At 36.4% G+C, this 18,502-nt stretch overlaps 1 protein-coding gene and 1 long non-coding RNA gene across 2 annotated transcripts; one reads left to right on the forward strand and one right to left on the reverse strand.

Moving 5' to 3' along the window:
* The first annotated feature begins 1,920 nt into the window (after window positions 1–1,920).
* Window positions 1,921–17,984, forward strand: LOC103043566 (gamma-aminobutyric acid receptor subunit rho-1). The gene is made up of 10 exons (XM_007257381.4): window positions 1,921–2,036; window positions 5,478–5,528; window positions 6,456–6,562; window positions 8,498–8,565; window positions 9,248–9,471; window positions 10,900–10,982; window positions 12,673–12,813; window positions 13,086–13,238; window positions 15,754–15,950; window positions 16,671–17,984. The coding sequence occupies exons 1-10, from the start codon at window positions 1,921–1,923 to the stop codon at window positions 16,965–16,967; spliced, it is 1,437 nt and encodes a 478-aa protein (XP_007257443.2). The 3' UTR covers window positions 16,968–17,984.
* LOC111193235 (uncharacterized) lies at window positions 1,931–15,923 on the reverse strand. The gene is made up of 3 exons (XR_002650374.2): window positions 15,846–15,923; window positions 6,052–6,239; window positions 1,931–2,021 (listed from the first exon to the last, which is right to left on the reverse strand). It is a non-coding gene; the product is annotated as an uncharacterized LOC111193235 (long non-coding RNA).
* Window positions 17,985–18,502: the final 518 nt, after the last annotated feature.

Raw genomic sequence — 18,502 nt, forward strand, 5'->3', positions numbered from 1 at the left:
GGAATGCTTGATAGATACGTCCAGCAGATGGTGCTATACACAAGAAATTCATGGTTGTAATTCAGTCTACAGAAACAGCTGCTGTATTCACACTGCACATAAAGAATAATAAAACTGGCAGATAACTTTAAACCTATAGCATAAACACAGACTGAACATAAACTACAGCTTGGCTTACTTCAGGATTTTAGCAATTACTGTAGAAAAGTATGGACAGCACAGCATCTCTCAAAAGTGAAGCAACCGCAGGTCATGCGATATGTAGCTTTGGCTATTCCAATAACAATGCAACAGCCCATTTTACAGTCTGGACTCCAGCCTGGGTGTAAATTTGACTTGTTTGGCTTAATTTCTATAGAATGAAAGGGAATGAACCACAGTGTTATGTTCTTTTGTGGTTACTGTGTTAATATCCAATATTTAAACTGCTATTTTCTATATAAGGAAAATATAAAAATTTTGTGTCTGTGTGACTCCCCTCTCCTGTCATCAGTGTGTCATTACCTACAGCCTATTTAAAGCAAATAGTCTAAAATGCAAAGTTTAGTATCTTAAGGACATTAGGCTTAACAGGTACAGGAAACCTCAATGTTATGTGACATGGGTTATGGGCCTACAATATACTAGTAAATGCAAGTGTTATTGAGGATATCAGAAAAAATTAGAATCTTTCCTAGTATAAATTACAGTATAGAAAATGTAGGAGCTTTAATTAGAAAAAGTTAGTTGCTGATGTAGCTTGTGGCATTTTAGGCTAAATCTACTTGCTATAAATGTTTTTGTAATTATGAGTTTAAGTGGATGAAAGCTGGACATCCAGACAAAAACATTCTTAACAATGCCAGCATGGGTAAGCTTGGTCATACTGGGTATCTAGCTTGCTTTGGTTGATCATACTTGTTGACCAAATAAACTATTAAACTTAAACATACCCTCTACCTTAGTCAAAATATAGGGTGGTAAACCAGCTTTACACTCGTGAGCTGGCCATGTTGTTTTTCAGCTGGAATGTGACCAAAATTGTGCCATTTTGCACACTGGTTTAGGCTTATGCTTTGTGAACTTTACTGCCTGAAAAGACAGTATAAACTAAATTTTATCAATAATGTATAACCATAAGAACCACTGCTTCTCATTTTCTATTCAGAATTTCATTACTGCATTCCCACTTACTAGAATTAGGTCACTAAGATCACAAATCCCAGCATCAAACACACACGCTCACACGTTTTTAACTCCAATTTTTAAAGTGACTCTTCATAGAACTAACCCAAATCTACGATGATGGCCACAGCTGGTTTTTACTGTTTTTTATCTCTGTAGGTGTGTGCACTATAAGTTACTAAGCCACTGTTTTGCAAGTGCTAGATTTGTGTTAGATTTGTAAACGCTTGTATTACAGACTGCTGTAATGTACAGTCATGTGCAGAATGCAAATGTCACAGAGGACTTAGGTCCATCCAAGCGCGATTGTAAAGCCCAGTATTTTTAGAGAAATTCTTCCCAAATGCAGCCAGATTGGATAATCTGAGCGCACTGAAAGGGGGGCCAGCGTCTCGCAGTTAGTGCTGCTGTCTGTCTGTGCAGCATCCTCCATCCTCGTGACTGACCTCACATTGAAATGCAGAGCAGTGGATCATTAGGAGAATTGGTTCGGGGCGGTGCAGAGCAGAGCACGGCACATTCACCACTGGAGGGATCAAATCTGTGCCATCTGACGCTCAAGGATTTATGGGTTTAGTCAAAATTGCTTTTCCCAGTGGGGAGATTAAGCACTGAGGGATGTTTACAGTGAAGGCAGAGCTGTGTGTTCTTCTTGAGCTCCAGTGCTAAAAAAGAATGTCCTCCTCGGCTGTGTGTTCAGGAGCTGCTCCTGCCCGTGAGGTGTGCGGAATCTGACCGGAGGTGCTGTGTAAGGGTATGTGCACCATGCAGGCAGATGCTGTAGTCCTGCTCCTCTGTACCTACCTTATGGGTGTGGCCGGGATGTCACCTTACCAGAGGGGTCACAAGCTGGAGACCTATAAGCAAAGCAGGTAAAGAACCAATTTGATCAATGTAATTGAAAGAGTATATACAGAACTTTCTGTAGTGTCTTTGTGCCACTTGTTGTGCTTTATCACATACTGTGGTGACTTCAGTGTAAGTTGTTACAATGTTTTAGTTCTGCAAACTGTTTAAAGACAGCTTAGAGTAAGACTTTAATCTGATCTTTAAGAATGTTTTGTTGGAGCAGCACATCCATCATGTATAAGATTGTGTTTGTAGAGGAGGGTAATGAGTTTAATGCTATTTTTACTCTTTAGAGCTTGATTTGCCAAGCTCACGTGTTTACGTAGACTTTAAGTAATGCTTTGAGGAACATATCTGTAGAGAAAGCATTTAGACTTTAAGGCAGTTATTCTCAAGCCTCGTCCTTCATATTTTAGTGGTTTTCCAATACAAATTGGTACATACATAGCATTTAGCACTTTATTAAATCTGTTTTCTACACTCTTAAAGTGTTTTTCGAAGCTTATTTAGTAAAATCAGTAGTTCTTTACACTGACATTCCAATTAGCAATAGCTTGGGAATGCCAATACCTGTTTAAGTAGTGAATATGTCACAGAAATCAGCATTGTGGGTAATAATGATCATGACCAACAGCATCTGGCTAGGATTGTACATGTGAGCAGAGCAGCATCACTCTGGCAGGAAATAATCTCAATTTAATGCAGGAGGCCCCACACACATATCCCACAGAACATTCTTTAGCTTTTTAGTTAGTCTGTTTAAAGAATATTGTACTTTTTTTTGAGAGAGAATTAATTTTATTCTTTTTTGAGAACCACCAAATATATATTTATCATTATAATACTCCAACAAAACAATACAGGTTGCCACACAGGTGATAGAGTGATGAAGTGAGTGTGTTGAGGTGTGAGGATATTCAGGTAATGTAAGGACAGCACTATCAGCAGATTTAATCTACATTGCGAATTTGTGGAGGATAAAAAACACCCATTTTAGGAAGCCTGTGTACAGCATTGTAGAAGGTGTTTTGCAAACTATTTAGATCACTAACCCTCCTGTTATGTTTAACTGTAAGATACAACAATAATGCTCCTGTGTCAGATACACCCAATCCATGTTTAACACACTTTTAGCCTTAATTATTATTTTATTTACCCTTTTTAGTCTCTTTTCAAATGTTCTGTACCTGAACAGTGTGAACTTTTGGTGGGGGTGTGGGGTTGTATTTCCCACATTCTTTTTTTCTAATTAGACCCAGCATTAAAGATTTATAAAAGTGCTCTAAAAATATTTTAATACTGTATTTGGGGGTTTAGGCAGTCTAAGACTTTGACACTGTGGCCTAAGGATTGTGAGTTTAATCCCAGGTGATGCTGCCCCTGGGTAGATTGTACTCACCCCTCCGCATCACTCACATTTTAATACACAAGGGGTCTGTGATGTTTCAGAGTGGGGATCCGGTGCTTTCCTCTGAGCTTTCAGTTAGAAAAGAGGCGTGGCATGTGCTTGTCCTCACCCTCCTACTGTCAGGAGTAATGCAAGTAAGAGGGAGTCCTAGTGAATGCGTGGGTTAACTGGTTCAGCTAAATTGTGTAAAATTGGGTTGAATTATTATTTTTATCATGTAGTGGTCCAGTTTGACCCAGAAGATAGGGTTAAATTCAGTATGAGAAATATGAAAAACTGGTGTGTTGAAAGTCATCAGAGTCTAAGAAGTAGCTATGAAATACAGATAAACACATAGCTGTTGTAATTGATTTCTTTCAGATGTGGGTTTGGTATGCTTTTTAAAAACTACCTTTATACCATATTAATCATTTTATTACTATTTTTCAATTATTTACTATTTACTATTAATTTAGGTTTGTAAATTGCTTTATTTTAAATGCCTTCATGAATAAAGAAGTATACATCTATGAAAAGAACATTTAAGATGAATCCAAAAATGTGTCAGTACATCGGTTGGAAGAGTAAAATTTATGCTCACAGTAAGTATAATTATTGACTGTTTAACCAAGTTTGCAGCATGTGTTGTTTTACATCTCCTTTTCTGTAATTCTTCATGTTTTCAGTTGACATACAGGATAGAGGATTTTGCAGTAGGACTACATGCACTGTAATACTGGCTCTAATTTTGAGACTTATAGCCTCCTAGTGTGTCCAAATGGCACTTCTCTGGACTAATCTGCTTGAGATGTTGTAATCAGATGACATATGTTTGTTTTGATTGATTTCTTTTAGCTCAGAGATAAGCTAAAAACTACTAGCTGCAGACATTTGCCTCAGTTCCTGGAAGTGCAGTTAGCCTGTTTAAATTAGATGTCGCTGTTTAGGATTACTGTCGTTTCTCACAGCCACTATACAGCTACTTTTTACCCTTGGAGACACAGTTTCTTACACCCCACTGTGTTTAAGAAGAAATCTCTACATTTTCTAAAAATATAATTTTTTCTATTGTTAGTTTTATGGAGAAAGCCTGGCTCTGCTGACACTGAGGCCATTTTATATTTTTGTGCACATTAACCAACCTGAAAAACCAGGAAATCTTCCGAGTTTTGAGCCTTCAACCATTATTAAATAAAAAGACAAATGATATAGTCATCTAGTTAACACAGCTTAGTACATAATGATTACTCAGAGAAACTACTTCAGAAAGACCTTTGGCTCTGCACCTAAAAAATACAACCTACATCTGCATTAGTTTAATGGTTTGTAATTCGTCTATCAGTAAATGTGACATTTTTAAAAGAAATCCTCTGTGTGTGCTTGAAATGGTTAAAGTGTAAAGGACCTTTACCAATTAAAGATTTTTTTTTAGAATTGCACTTCCAATATAAAGGTGTTAAAAGTATTTTAGGAGTGTAGTTAGTGGAAGAAACACACAGCGGTGTGTTGACATAAAGTGTATTCTCTGGGACAGACAGGGAGGGGAGTGGACTGGAGAGACCTTTGTTGCCAAGAGGATTAGTAACCAGCTGCTGAGTGAGTGGGACGTGGAGAGAAGCAGCCATTACCACAGCACTCTTCCTGTGCCCCGAGCAGCAACACCCTGCCATCGTCACGCCTGATAATATTAAAAGATCACTTTACGCCTTGCCATCCCACTTCAGCAGCCTGTGAGGCAGTGCACACTTCTCTCCTTTTGTTCCTCCATTAATCCATTTTGGGCATTCAAATTCATCTACTGTGACCTACATAATATTACACAGGCGAAGCTTACTGGGTACTGAGATACGTAAATTCTGTTAGGAATGAGCTGTTATGTTTCAATAATTATACTATATTGACCTCTAGGTCAAACAGCCAACACAGGCTTAAGATAGTGTCATCGTCAGCGCAGAAACAGAGCAAAACTGAACATGTACATAAAAATATACTATAAGGTATATAAGAAACATATACTATAAGGTATATATTAATGTATATCCTAGTGCTGATCTGGGGTTTATCTTTTTTTGTACAGAACTCGGAGAGAAACAGAAATGGTGCAAGGAGGAGTTCAGAAGTCTGGCAGGTCTGACCTTTTGCTTCATATTATTTTCAGTACAGGTATTCAGTACATTAAAACAGTGTTTTCTGTGCTAAAAACAAGACGTCAATATCTGTATTACAGATTACAGTCTTCACAAACTTGATATGTCTTGGCATAGTGAGTCATCACATTTTGTTTCAGGCATAAATATCCAGAGGACAGTCTGACATCTGTCACATCTTCTGCTATTAGCCACTATAGGCCCAGCGGAGAAATTATAGTATACCCTCACTGTCACGCTCTGACCTTTCATGTTTTATAGAAACATATACAAAAATAAACTTTTAATAAAATTTACAGTAAAAAGATTTGATTATAAGTGAATGTAGAGCATTTCTATTGGTCTATTAATCATAAACAGTCAGACAACTGTCAGATTCAAATAATGTGCAACACAGAGCTCTAAGTGGTCCGGTAGAATGGTATGCATAGTGCAGTCACTATTATCCAATGGTCAAATTCTAAGATCCATGGTTCTCCATGGTCATCCATCTATTGGACTTACTCTATTAAGGGTGGGTTGATGTCATTTCTTCCTCTCATCACTCCTAGTTGATGCTGTGCTGCACAGGCATCTTGGGATATCCAGGCATTCACACCTTCCTCTGAGCATGTTGGCAGCCTCAGCCTAGTGATGCTGCATCAGTCAGGAGTCAGGAGGCATCGTCTTCACCCTCCTAGTGCTGAGGGTTCCTGAAAAAGGAAGCTCATTTAAATGGGGATTGGGTAGAAAATAGATAAACTGAGTTTTGAGTGACAGTGATGGTGTGTTAAATGTTGATTAATTTGATGAAGACTGTTGGAGAGTTTTTACATTACTGAAGGACATATAGATTATACAGAGTGTCATTATATTTATATTTTGCAAACTGTTTTTATTTTTTTATTGACATGCAATTATTTAAACAGTCCCATCTTCAGAAGAAGTCCAGATATGACAAAATCACCCATGACAAAATCTGAGCAACTATTAAGGATAGATGACCATGACTTTACAATGAGGCCAGCGTTTGGAGGTATGTTTTTAATATATTCACATATTTTATTATCATTCTAGGCTATATATTGTTATGACTTAAGTACAATTCAGCCATTTTGCACTGCTTTACATGTAGTCACAGAACAAATGATATTAGCACAATAAGAGGAACAACGATCAAATTTAAGGGCCAAAAACTTCAAACTTGAGAAATGATACCTAAAAGCTACCTTCCAATACCTAGGCCGCAGTCGAGGTAGGGCAGGTCTTTGGTACGACTGTCCTTTGGAAAAAAGATTTCAGTAGCCTAATGGCTGCACTTATAGAACAGTTCAATGTTTGTTTCAAGATGACCTCTGCTTGAGAGTCTTCCACCATTTCCACTGTGTTGTTTTTCCTCTTTGTGTTGAATTAATGCAGAGAACTGTGGGTAACCAGGAACAGCACCACATGACACAGTGTCAGAGAAATTCAGACTTCCCTACTGCAGCCTAGGCTTTGGGATCATTTCAGTAGTGCAATAGTGAAAAAAAAAAGCCTATTAATGCCAAGCATGTATGTGGATTTTAAGACCAAAACCATATTGATCTCATCGATCCATACTGATTTAATACATTTCTATGATACACATTTTTGTGATATTACTTGCCCTGACACCACTGCTCACAAAAATGTTAAATGTGTTTTTATACACATTAATAATTAAATTATGCATTAAAAAGAAATATTTTTAAATTGTAATTCCCCTTTTAGGTGACTGTAATGAACTGATCTCCAAATGCTAAATCTGCATGTCAATCTACATGTAGATTTCAGCAAAAGATTATACATAAAAGTTTCCAATGGCACGTGAAAATGCAATGCTAACCTGTTTAATCCTTAAGGAGTATCACTGTGGTGCCTCATGTGACCTGACCCTGACAGAACTTACAAATACAAAGCCTACAGCCTACACTGGTAATATTTGAATATGCTGCGGGCGAACAGGATTTTGTGATTTGTTTGTGGTTGCATAGTCAGTGTACAGGGATTTGGTGTGGGTTTCAAAGCGAACAGGATTAGAAAACCTTGTGATCTTTGTATTAATGGTGACTAAGTATTCTACTCTTTCACATCCCAGTGAGAGCAATAAATGCAAGGCATTTTCAAGCTCTGAAACAAGTCGTACAGAAAAACCACCATCATCATGAGTCAGTTTAAACAAAACTAATAATGCAAATGCATAGTGATAGGTAGGCCTGTCATGCTAACTAATTTTTCTTGATTGATATATTGTTCCAGAAATTAATATGATAAACAAAATGCCACTGACCTAATGGTCATATAATTGTATAATAATGCAATTATAGATAAAGAGCAAAAAACTATGTAGAATGTTTAAATATCCTAAAAGTTCTTTAAACAAAGCTTCCATATTTTCTCATTGCTGTCAATTGGTTGTTACATATCAAATATCACAGTAAGCAATATTAAAGTCAACAAAATTATGCAGATCATGTACATATATTGTAAAAAGAATAATGTAATTATTGTGATTATAATTGCCATTTATCACCTTAGTGTCTTTGACAGATTTCAACTGCCTGCTATTTGACTGTTGGCAGCTTTAAAGTCACCTACTGAGAGAAAAAACAGTCTGGACACAGTCCAGATGCAGGAGCTACAACTTTCATCCATTGTGACCTAATTGTATTTGTGTACTATGGGGGATAATGGAGAGTCTGAGGCTAAAATAGGGCAAAATCCGGTGCACCATGAACACCATTAAATCCTGTGCAATGACGAAACCCTTTCCTGAGCCCTGAAATGCAATGCTGTGTACATTTTAAATGTTCCAATTAATCCAGTGCTTGACATTTGCTAGCATTTAGTGGATGCAAATAAATGACCTCATAAATTGACCCAGAAAAGAGGAAGTTTAAACCTTTCATCCATGTATTTACTTATATTCCATTTAATTGTCCAATCACAGGACCTCCTATACCTGTGGGAGTAGATGTTCAGGTAGAGAGCCTTGACACTATCTCTGAAGTTGATATGGTGAGTAAATGTCAGTATGTAAAGCATTTTAAAGAAGCATCAGTTAAACTACAGAGTATAAGCTGAAAATAATCTTCAAAACTAGAGAGTATCTTTTCAGCTTTTTGCATAATTAAATTCTATGTACAAGTGGTAAAAATTAAGAAACCCTTAGTGTAAACTTTCAATAAAAGCCAATGTGTAGAAAGCGTTTAAACATGCAACTATTTCTACAAAACTGCATCATGACCCCTTTTGTCAGATAAAGGTTACTTGTTTTGTCTGCAGTAAAAAAGAGGGTAGGTAAAATCATGTTTAACATGTTTAGCAATGTGTAACTAGTCAATTAAGATAGCAATTGCATAATGTAAATACAGTATTTACATTATTACCATAAATATTTATTTTATGTTGGACTTAAATGTAAAGGATTATTGGTTATCTTTAAAAATGGATGATCTGCTCTAGTTATTGTCAATACATTTTATTTCTAGCTGGATACAAATGTTGGCATGTTTTTTTCCAAGATTCTAACTTTACAGAAAAAGGCAAATATGCTCATTTACTGTATATATATATATAACATGCTTAGATCTAGTAATATACCAGTTACATAACCATGCCATAAATATGTCAGGACGGACTATACTCAGCTATTTAACTTAACTGAGTGTTAATTTTTTGCTATCTAAATGTACCACAGGACTTCACCATGACTCTGTATCTGAGACATTACTGGAAAGATGAGCGTCTTTCTTTCCCAAGCACCAACAACCAGAGCATGACCTTCGACAGCAGACTGGTGAAGAAGATCTGGGTGCCAGACATGTTCTTTGTTCACTCAAAAAGATCTTTCATCCATGACACTACGACAGACAACGTGATGCTGCGTGTTTATCCTGACGGAAACGTGCTCTACAGTTTGAGGTACATTTTCTTGATCCAAAATGTTCTCAGCTGTCTTAAACAGTGACAGAGCTTGATTTATTATTAACATAACCGTCACTGTTTGGCATTTATATTAGCCAGTTGTAAAGGGATTATGTGCAGGAGCTTGGGGTTTTGTGCCTCGCTCATGGCAGAGCAGCAGGAGGAAGGTATCAGCTGGGGATCAAACCCACAACTGTGTCCAAGCATTCCTTCCTGCCTCCAGGCTAATGCTGTCCACAGAGCAACACTTATACATTACATTTACAACGTTTTACCCAATACTGAACTAATGAAGCTCGGATCAATGCTGCTAGCAGCAGAAACATTTGAGCTATAACCTCTAGCATCCCCCAGCTTAGAAAATAGAAGGGCTACACTGCTGTAAAGATTTGGAAGTTTAATCGGTTTCTGAAAGCCTACCGTTACTGCAGCAAAGTGCGACAGATGGCCTGCATTCTGTTGAGCAACTCAACATTTATCTCTTGGCTATGCTAATAAGCCTACTAATAGAGCTCATTACCATAATGGGAACCATTGAGAACATGAAACACTATGCAAAAAAAAATACAGACAAGTTCATAAGTATTTGAACAGGCACAGAATTTTAGCAATTTTGGATCATCAGTGGATTTTAAAAGTGTTAACATTTAGCTTTAATTCAAGATGAAAACTACTGAAAAAAAACTGCATTTTCCTTTTAGGAATTACAGCCAATTTTAAACAGTCCCTTACTTTTTTCAGTGTAAATGTAACTGCACACTCATTGTGTTACATAGTATTTTAAGAGGATGAAAGATTGAAAAGTGCAGATCATACCTGTTAATGTAAGCATAGACACCATGCTCATATTATTTTCTGTTCAATAGAAAAAATACTGTCCACCATGTTTTCAAATCTGTAACTAGATTTTGAACAGAAGCGGCTAAAACAAGACTGGCCTACTGATTTGGTAGACCTGCCCCCTTCTCCCAAAACAAGCCTTTCTTAGACCATCTGTACTGAGATTACAACACAACTGGATAATTAGTTTTTCAGCAATTGTAATGTTTCAACGGTAAAAGTGGCATTCCACTACAACTCAGCTACTCCATGTAATAAACTGAAAAAGTGTCATACTGCAATCAGCCAGCAGAGGCACTAGGCCTGTAACTTATCAGGTGTTTCACTGGCCATGTTTTCTTCAGTCATTGGGAATTCTCAATATGCAATTAGAAAACAGTCACAGAATGAAGTAGAAAAATTAGTAATATGATGCATTATTTAAAAAATAAAGAAAGCACTGGTGAGCTCAGCTACACCAAAACTCTGAAAGACACCTTAATTAAAGGTTAACAATATTAAAGAAAATATTTTAAAGGGCTTGGGTTTTAAAAAACTTGGGTCATTGGTGTTTACTGATTATCTGTTTGCTGATTTATTTTTCAGAGTAACAGTCACCGCCATGTGTAATATGGACCTGAGCCGTTTTCCTCTGGACACACAGACCTGTTCACTGGAGATAGAGAGCTGTATGTAGATTAAAAATATATTTATTTCCATATATTTTAAGCTGCACAGAAATGCTGGTAATGAGCAGTATTATTTGGTACAGTAAACAGGACATGTAATGAATATTCATAAAGACATAATGATGTCTAGTTTTTTTTAACAATGTCTACTATAATTCTAACATTGGAAGTGTATATGTTGTTCATGCTGTCCAGTTGAAAACATGTATCTCCATTTTTGTTGATTTTTAGTTTACTACATAATTTGAACACATAAACTGTACCTTTTACTGTTAAAATATTTAACAAAGTACTTATTTAAAAAAAATACTTAGTAAATATTCTTCAAAATAAACTGTTTTTACATTGACTTCAATTAAAAGTTAAGAATTTTATTTCTCTACTGTAAAGGGGCTGTTTTGGAGACATGTTTTTCATTGGACAGTGATGATTTTCTATTGAATTTCATTTATTTGTAAAATGCTTTTCCCTATGGCAGCTGTCACAAATCAGCTTTAGAGAAAAAAAATGGTAGCAAGCCAAAGAATCAAACAGGGAACCTATCTGTCATAGCACAACACGAGAGAAAATTAAGCTAATTTATGAAATGGCATTGGATTGGTTTCATAGACAAGGGTTAAGACTTGGACTAAACTCAAACATGAATGCTAAAAGTACAAAGTTGTCCAGGATTAGGCCTAATCTGGGTCTGGGAAACGGCCCCTTGGAAACAGGATTTTAAGCATTTTCTAATGAATGATGAAGACAGATAAATGAACTTATATAGAATGATAAATAGACAGATATATTCAGATTGTTTAAAATATTATAACACTCAGTAAATCTGCCTATCTTAAATCAGCACTGTTACAGATAGCACCGTGAGTGTTAAAATGTAAAGGTTTAAAGATTTATCATGGGCAGATTTACTGTACATTTACTAACCATTTAACAGTCAAACTAAGAAATGCACTTGCAACACTATACTAGTAAATACTAGTATAAACTAGTATAAAACTGTGTTCCTGAATCCTCATTAAGCAAGTGTTTAGCTTAATTTTCGAAATGACCCATTCAGGAAGTGAGTAAACAGGTTAACCAGCTGGTTAGTTGGACCAGTTAGGATAATTCTGTGCATTAACAAACAATAATTGAAGAACTAGAACACTATATGAGCATGTTTAATGTGCTTTGAAGTGATCTATGACGGCTATAGTAGAAATAATGAGTGTTACTAGGTCATGTTCTGTTTTGTCAAAAGTAAACGGCTTTAAATGATATATAAATATATTTTAAATGAAACTATACAATTATGCTTACCCTTAACCATAGCTTGACTGCGTGGTCACATTCTTTAAGATACAAGTAATAAAGAGTAGTAAAGCATGCAATTTATTCATTTTAATTCTGATGTCAACTCTTTGTGCAAATGGACATTGCCACTTAGTGGATATAATCAGCATTACATGCTCAATTTAACGAGGGGAATTAGGGTAAACAGCCAAAAATAGGTTCTGCATTACAAAAATGATAACATCAATTTGAGCAAAAAAAGATTTACATTTGTCCACAATGCCTGTTAAGGGGTTATCAATTGACTGATATACTGTAAATAATCCATCAGAAATTCTAGCTAATAGATCTGTGGCCTGGCTTCTCACATCATGTCCAGTACATCGTAATTGCTGAATATGTTAATCTGATATTTCAGACGCATATACTGATGATGACCTCATGCTGTATTGGAAGAAAGGTAACGAGTCTCTGAACACGGATGACAGGATCTCACTCTCTCAGTTTCTCATTCAGAAGTTTCACACAACTACTAAGCTGGCTTTCTACAGCAGCACAGGTAATCCACATCCTCCTCACTGTCATTGAGAGAATAATTGCCATACGTTATATGCCAAAGGCCATCAGTTTCTACCCAGCAGAGCTAGAGTCCAGCACAGTGCAGGGATTTCCCTGCTCAAATACACCTGATTCATCTAATCAGATAATTTACGAGGATTAGCTGGAGTGTCAGAGCTAGGAAATTACTAAACTGGACTGGAGCCTTATGGGACCAGAAATGATTAAACCTGGTGTTTGCTGTCAAGCTTATTAAATGTGTTTCCCCCACAGGTTGGTACAACAGGTTGTACATCCATTTCACCCTTCGGCGTCACATCTTCTTCTTCCTGCTGCAGACCTACTTCCCTGCCACGCTGATGGTCATGCTGTCTTGGGTGTCCTTCTGGATTGATCGCAGGGCTGTGCCTGCTAGAGTACCTTTAGGTAGGGTGGGGTGCTGGCGATATCAGCTTGTGATGCTCTTAAGAAATAAGCTTCAGCGTACACCCTGTGCATGTTGCTCCCTTCATGTGAGGTTATGAAGGTTATGAAGACAATATGTGACAGGATCTAGGAAAACCCTTCACATTGTGCACTGGCATATGTCCAGGAAAAAGTGAAAGTGTGTTGAATGGACTTGAATAAATGTACAAGCGCTCTATCAAAATGTCTTGAGCAGAAGTTGCAGGGTACCACCAAGTACCAGTTTAGGCACTACACTAATTGGACGTTTTAAATTATTCATCATTTGTCCCACTTAAGTACTGAAGTTTTACAATCCTAACAGTGTCTTTTCTTGTTTGCTTTAATGTCTGGTATGTAAATGTCAGTATGTAAATGATAAATGCATTACACCAGCTAATGTAACACATACTACACAATAACCTTTATAGTCAGGGATCATAAACACTATATTATACAGCAAATTCAACAGTTATTCAATTCCACAAAAACACACACAATGCTTTTTGTTGCTACCAAACACAATCAAGACCTGTACCTTTTAAAAAATATATAGTTTTCCTTTATTCTGGTACATTGCATTTTGCAGTGTTTAAATTTATATGCAAGTTAGAACAAAGTCGTAAGTTACTGTAAAGTTGGTGGGGGTTTTTTAGGTTGAAAATGGCCCTAATTGTTTTCTCTGAGTGGAATTACAATTTTTAAAAAATGTTACATTTAATTTCTCCATATTTGCAGTTACTCTGATTAAAGTTTACTGTGTAACTACTCATATAACACAATATGAGTAGTTCTACAGTAAACTCATGGTATCTGCAGGTATGAGTTTTTAATTAATACTTTGTACTCAGCTAATTCCTTACCACTAAAGCCACCCGAGTCCACCCTACAATTGTGTAGACGTTATTTCTGCTTATAACGTGCAGAAATTACAAACAGTCCACATAAAACTTCATCTGGATTTTTAGAAGACTGTTCAACTTCCACCTTAAAAGGTGACGTTCAAAGCCCCTAAAAAGGCACCTTCAGCTTAAAGCCTGTGTGTCTCCACAGCAGCATTTAAGGTGGAATGGTGAATTAAAACATTCTAAAATGGTAATAAAGTGTTTTACTAGATTTCAGCTACTTACACGTAGTGCCGTTGCTTGTGCAGGCTACAGGTGGAGAAATGGGTCTTGGGGCTTTAATTTCTTTTCTTTTAACTTTTCCTATCCTCCATTCTCCTTAGGTTTTCTGCTATATTTCTGTAGATATTAATATTTCACTTGACAAATGGACAAAGTATCGTATAAGCGCCCCCTGCTGCTGTTAGTTGTTAAGACTCAAAATTTTGTTTTTTGAAGATATGAGGCTTTGGTTTTGGCAAATTAAAATACATTTTGGAACTTTAAACACCAATTAATGAATAATCTAAGCAGGTATTTGTATATTTTTATATTATATCAACATTTGAGTTCTTTAAGAGCAGTATTGTCAAGTAACAAAGTACAAATACTTGATACTTAAGTAGAAATTCAGGTTATCTATACACTAGCACAGGGATTCTCAACCGGTCTCAGCCCGAGACCCATATTTTCGCATGGTCATTAAGTCACGACCCACTTTTATGGAATATAAACCAAACTAATTTGTTAAAAAATTATGCAATGCAGCATTTTTAAAGAAACTGAGGAGAAACATGACAACTACCTGTTACATTACATTACATTTGGCAGATGCTTTTGTCCAATGCGACTTCCAATAGTGAAGTAACTTACAATAGTGAAGTATATGTATAAAAGTTACTACAATAAAATTAAATATAAAAACTTCACAAAATAAAGACTTCAAAATGATAAATATATTAGATATTTTACTACTCAGTACATTAGTAAGAAACTCTCTCTGCTCTTTATTTCACCTCCAATATAAAAGACAACTACAAAATCAGATGAGCATTTTTCATATTATATATATATATTCAACATATATATATATTTTTTTACAAGCTGTCCGCGACCCATTTATGGGTCCCAACCCACTCATTGATTGAGAATCATTGCACTATAGGACCCTGTGGTGTGGTCTAAGCTTTTGTTTCCTAAAGGCATATTTCCTCCCTTAGATTTTTTTATACTGTAGTAGTTCTGAAACCAGTACTTTTACACTTTTACTTGAATAAAAAGCTTAAGTTGATATTTTATTTTTTTTACAGAAGTATTTTAAACCCTAGTATCTATACTTCTAACTGAGTATTGTCAATACTTTTGACACCATTTGTTTAAGAATACAAGTATAAATAAACATTGTTGTACATTGTTGCTGTTGGGACAGAGTAACACTTTTAAACTGTTCAGTTTTAAATAATTATCGTTGATCTATTCATTACTAAAATTGTACACAAATAACAGATACATGCGTAGCTTTGAAATATGTTTATAATTGAATCAAAACCTGTCATTTCACTTGTAATAAAAAATTCTAAAACAATCCTAATCTTTTATTTGCTCTTTTTCAGGTATCACTACAGTTCTTACAATGTCCACTATCATCACTGGGGTCAACGCCTCTATGCCACGTGTTTCCTACATCAAAGCAGTGGATATTTACCTGTGGGTCAGTTTTGTGTTCGTCTTCCTCTCAGTAATAGAATATGCTGCAGTCAACTATCTGACCACTGTGCAGGAACGCAGAGAGAGGAAGCTACGAGAGAGAGTAAGTCTACACACACACTTCCTATAATGATCTAAGGAAAGGTGGTCCCTGGGAGCCAGCATCCAACACAGTTTTGTGATTTGTGCCAAATAAAAAATGACTTGAATTTTATGTATCTGAATAGTGAACCCATCAAATTTTTCTGGAACAGTCTAAATCCTCCAGGACCAAAGCTGGATTGCCCTTATATAAAGCACAAATGCATTTAAAATATCACCAGCATAACTAGCTGGGTGATATTGGGATGATAAAGGTGGTAAATATGATGTCAACCTAATACACTTTTGATACAATGCAACCAATGTTGAATTTCTCACATTTTGCAAGCACTCCGGTCTGTTTATGCAATAAAACAATAGTCAAGTGAAAATGGACTTCATCCCTGATTAATGGGTGTGTATGGTTGCCTTATTTTAGATTTTTAACAAAAATAGGTCAGTACTGTTTTGTGCCATTTGTGAATGTTTGTTGTTAGAGAATCCCAACAGGTTTGCTTAGCAGCGGCATTCTTTTCTAACCCACAATACGCATGAATTTATACATGAAGCTTTTGAAAGAGTATTGTAGGGATGGTGTGTTTCATAGCTGAGATCAAATATTAAGAGTTGTTCTCCTGAATTGTATACAGCACTTTTAATTAATGCTACTATTTTCTGATATCTGATGTTAATTAACCATCAAAATACACCTGTTGATCTTGTTAATGCTCTTACTCTCTAGTTGCCCTGTACGTGTGGTATAGCGAACCCAGACGAGGACATGATGATGACCACTGGCTACAGTGACATGGAGCAAAACACCACAGGGAACTATGGAATGCCAGAGAACGGAGGGAGGCAGGAGAGGATGTTGGCCCAGTTTACAATAGCAGAAAGTCAATCCACCAGACCAGTGAAAAGCTCAAGAGGCTACGTCAACATCTGGATAGACACCCATGCCATAGACAAGTACTCAAGGGTGATCTTTCCAGGAGCGTACACCCTTTTCAACATCATCTACTGGTCCATCTACTCCTAACACAACAAAAAGACAGAGGAAGGCACCTGCCTCAACCAGAACACTTAAAGACAGACAGTCCTATTGTTCTATTCATTGAGGATACAATGAATATTCACTATGGACTGAGACATTGACAAACGGAATTAAAAAGGTACCGTCCGCCTTCTTTATGCTTTGTCTTGAACAGTTTGTACTTTTTAAAAATGTGTTTTGTTTCTTGTATTTTATTAACAGTCTTGGAGCCTTTCACTGAAATATTTAACTATTATGGTGTGACTACAAAGGTTAAGATTCAAGCTGTTCAGTACATGTGGTTGCTGTGACAGAATGAATTACCAGTTATAAGTTTCCTAGAATGGAAAACTCTTTAACTTTTCATAGTTAAATAATGACCAAAAAATGGCCAAAACAGGGCTGTAAAGCAGGTCAATCCCAACATTCTGACTCATTTTATCTATAGCCCCAAATTTACAGTCCCATTAGCCTTTATATGACAAGTCAAAGCTGTGTTGCAGTACAACACAACTGCCACTACAGGAGATATGGTGGTTTTGATATTTGATCTATAACTATCAGACTCTGCTAGTTACTGACCAACAGTTTGCTTAGAAAACCAGAACATGTGACCACAGCCTTTGCTGCATTCACGTGCATGTCAGGTCTTACATTTCTCTGAGGTGAAAGTCATTCATTTATTTTGGTTGCGTTCGTGTGGTTTGCGAGGCAGATAAGAAAAACTTTTGAAATATGTATTTTTAACACATATGTTGTTGGTAGTTTTTACATATATACAAAAAGTACATTAATATTTGATATTTTACTTTTGTTTGCATGCTCGGTCACAATGGAAAGCTTTTACCTCACATTTTAGTCAGTTAGTGCAGCCTGACTTGAGGATCCCATTTGAGAGGAAGTTTATGTGGTGCTTCCGGATGGGAAACTCACTCACCACGTGAATGCAGCATCTGCCTGTGCCAGTGTTGACAGAAGGGTAGCAAAAGCTGGGGAATTAAATTGAAATCTGTATTACTTTTACCATTTCTTCTCTATTTCTTCTCTCCAATGTTCAAGCCCAAACAAACTAGACTACCTCAGGCTAGAGTTAACAGGCTAACAACACATCTCAATGGGAAATTAAAAGCGCTGTGTGAGAAAAAAAAACCTGGAAGTGAGCAGGTGCTAGACTAAAAGCAAACCCTTGCCAACTAGATACATTCTCTGTACAAAGCTAATGGCATACCACACAGAGGACAGCAACACTAGCTGGAAAGACTCAAATAAGACTGATCAGGAAACCAGTATAAAAGTCACATACAATTCAAACTTTGAAGAACAACTTATCAGAACAAAATACTTATTAGATCAAATTGTTTATCTAACATCATTTTCCAGCACTTTTGCATGTATGTGTGTCTTATGGAAAAGGAACAGTTGCTGTGCTACTTTTAATACTGCTACTAAGTCTTATATTAAAGGCCTGAGTGTCATGCATTTATGTGCCCTCCTAACATCACCAGTAACCTTTGTTCGAAGAAGGGAAAAAAAACACATGT

Source organism: Astyanax mexicanus, chromosome 14, assembly GCF_023375975.1.
Source record: "Astyanax mexicanus isolate ESR-SI-001 chromosome 14, AstMex3_surface, whole genome shotgun sequence".
Lineage (NCBI taxonomy): Eukaryota > Metazoa > Chordata > Actinopteri > Characiformes > Acestrorhamphidae > Astyanax > Astyanax mexicanus.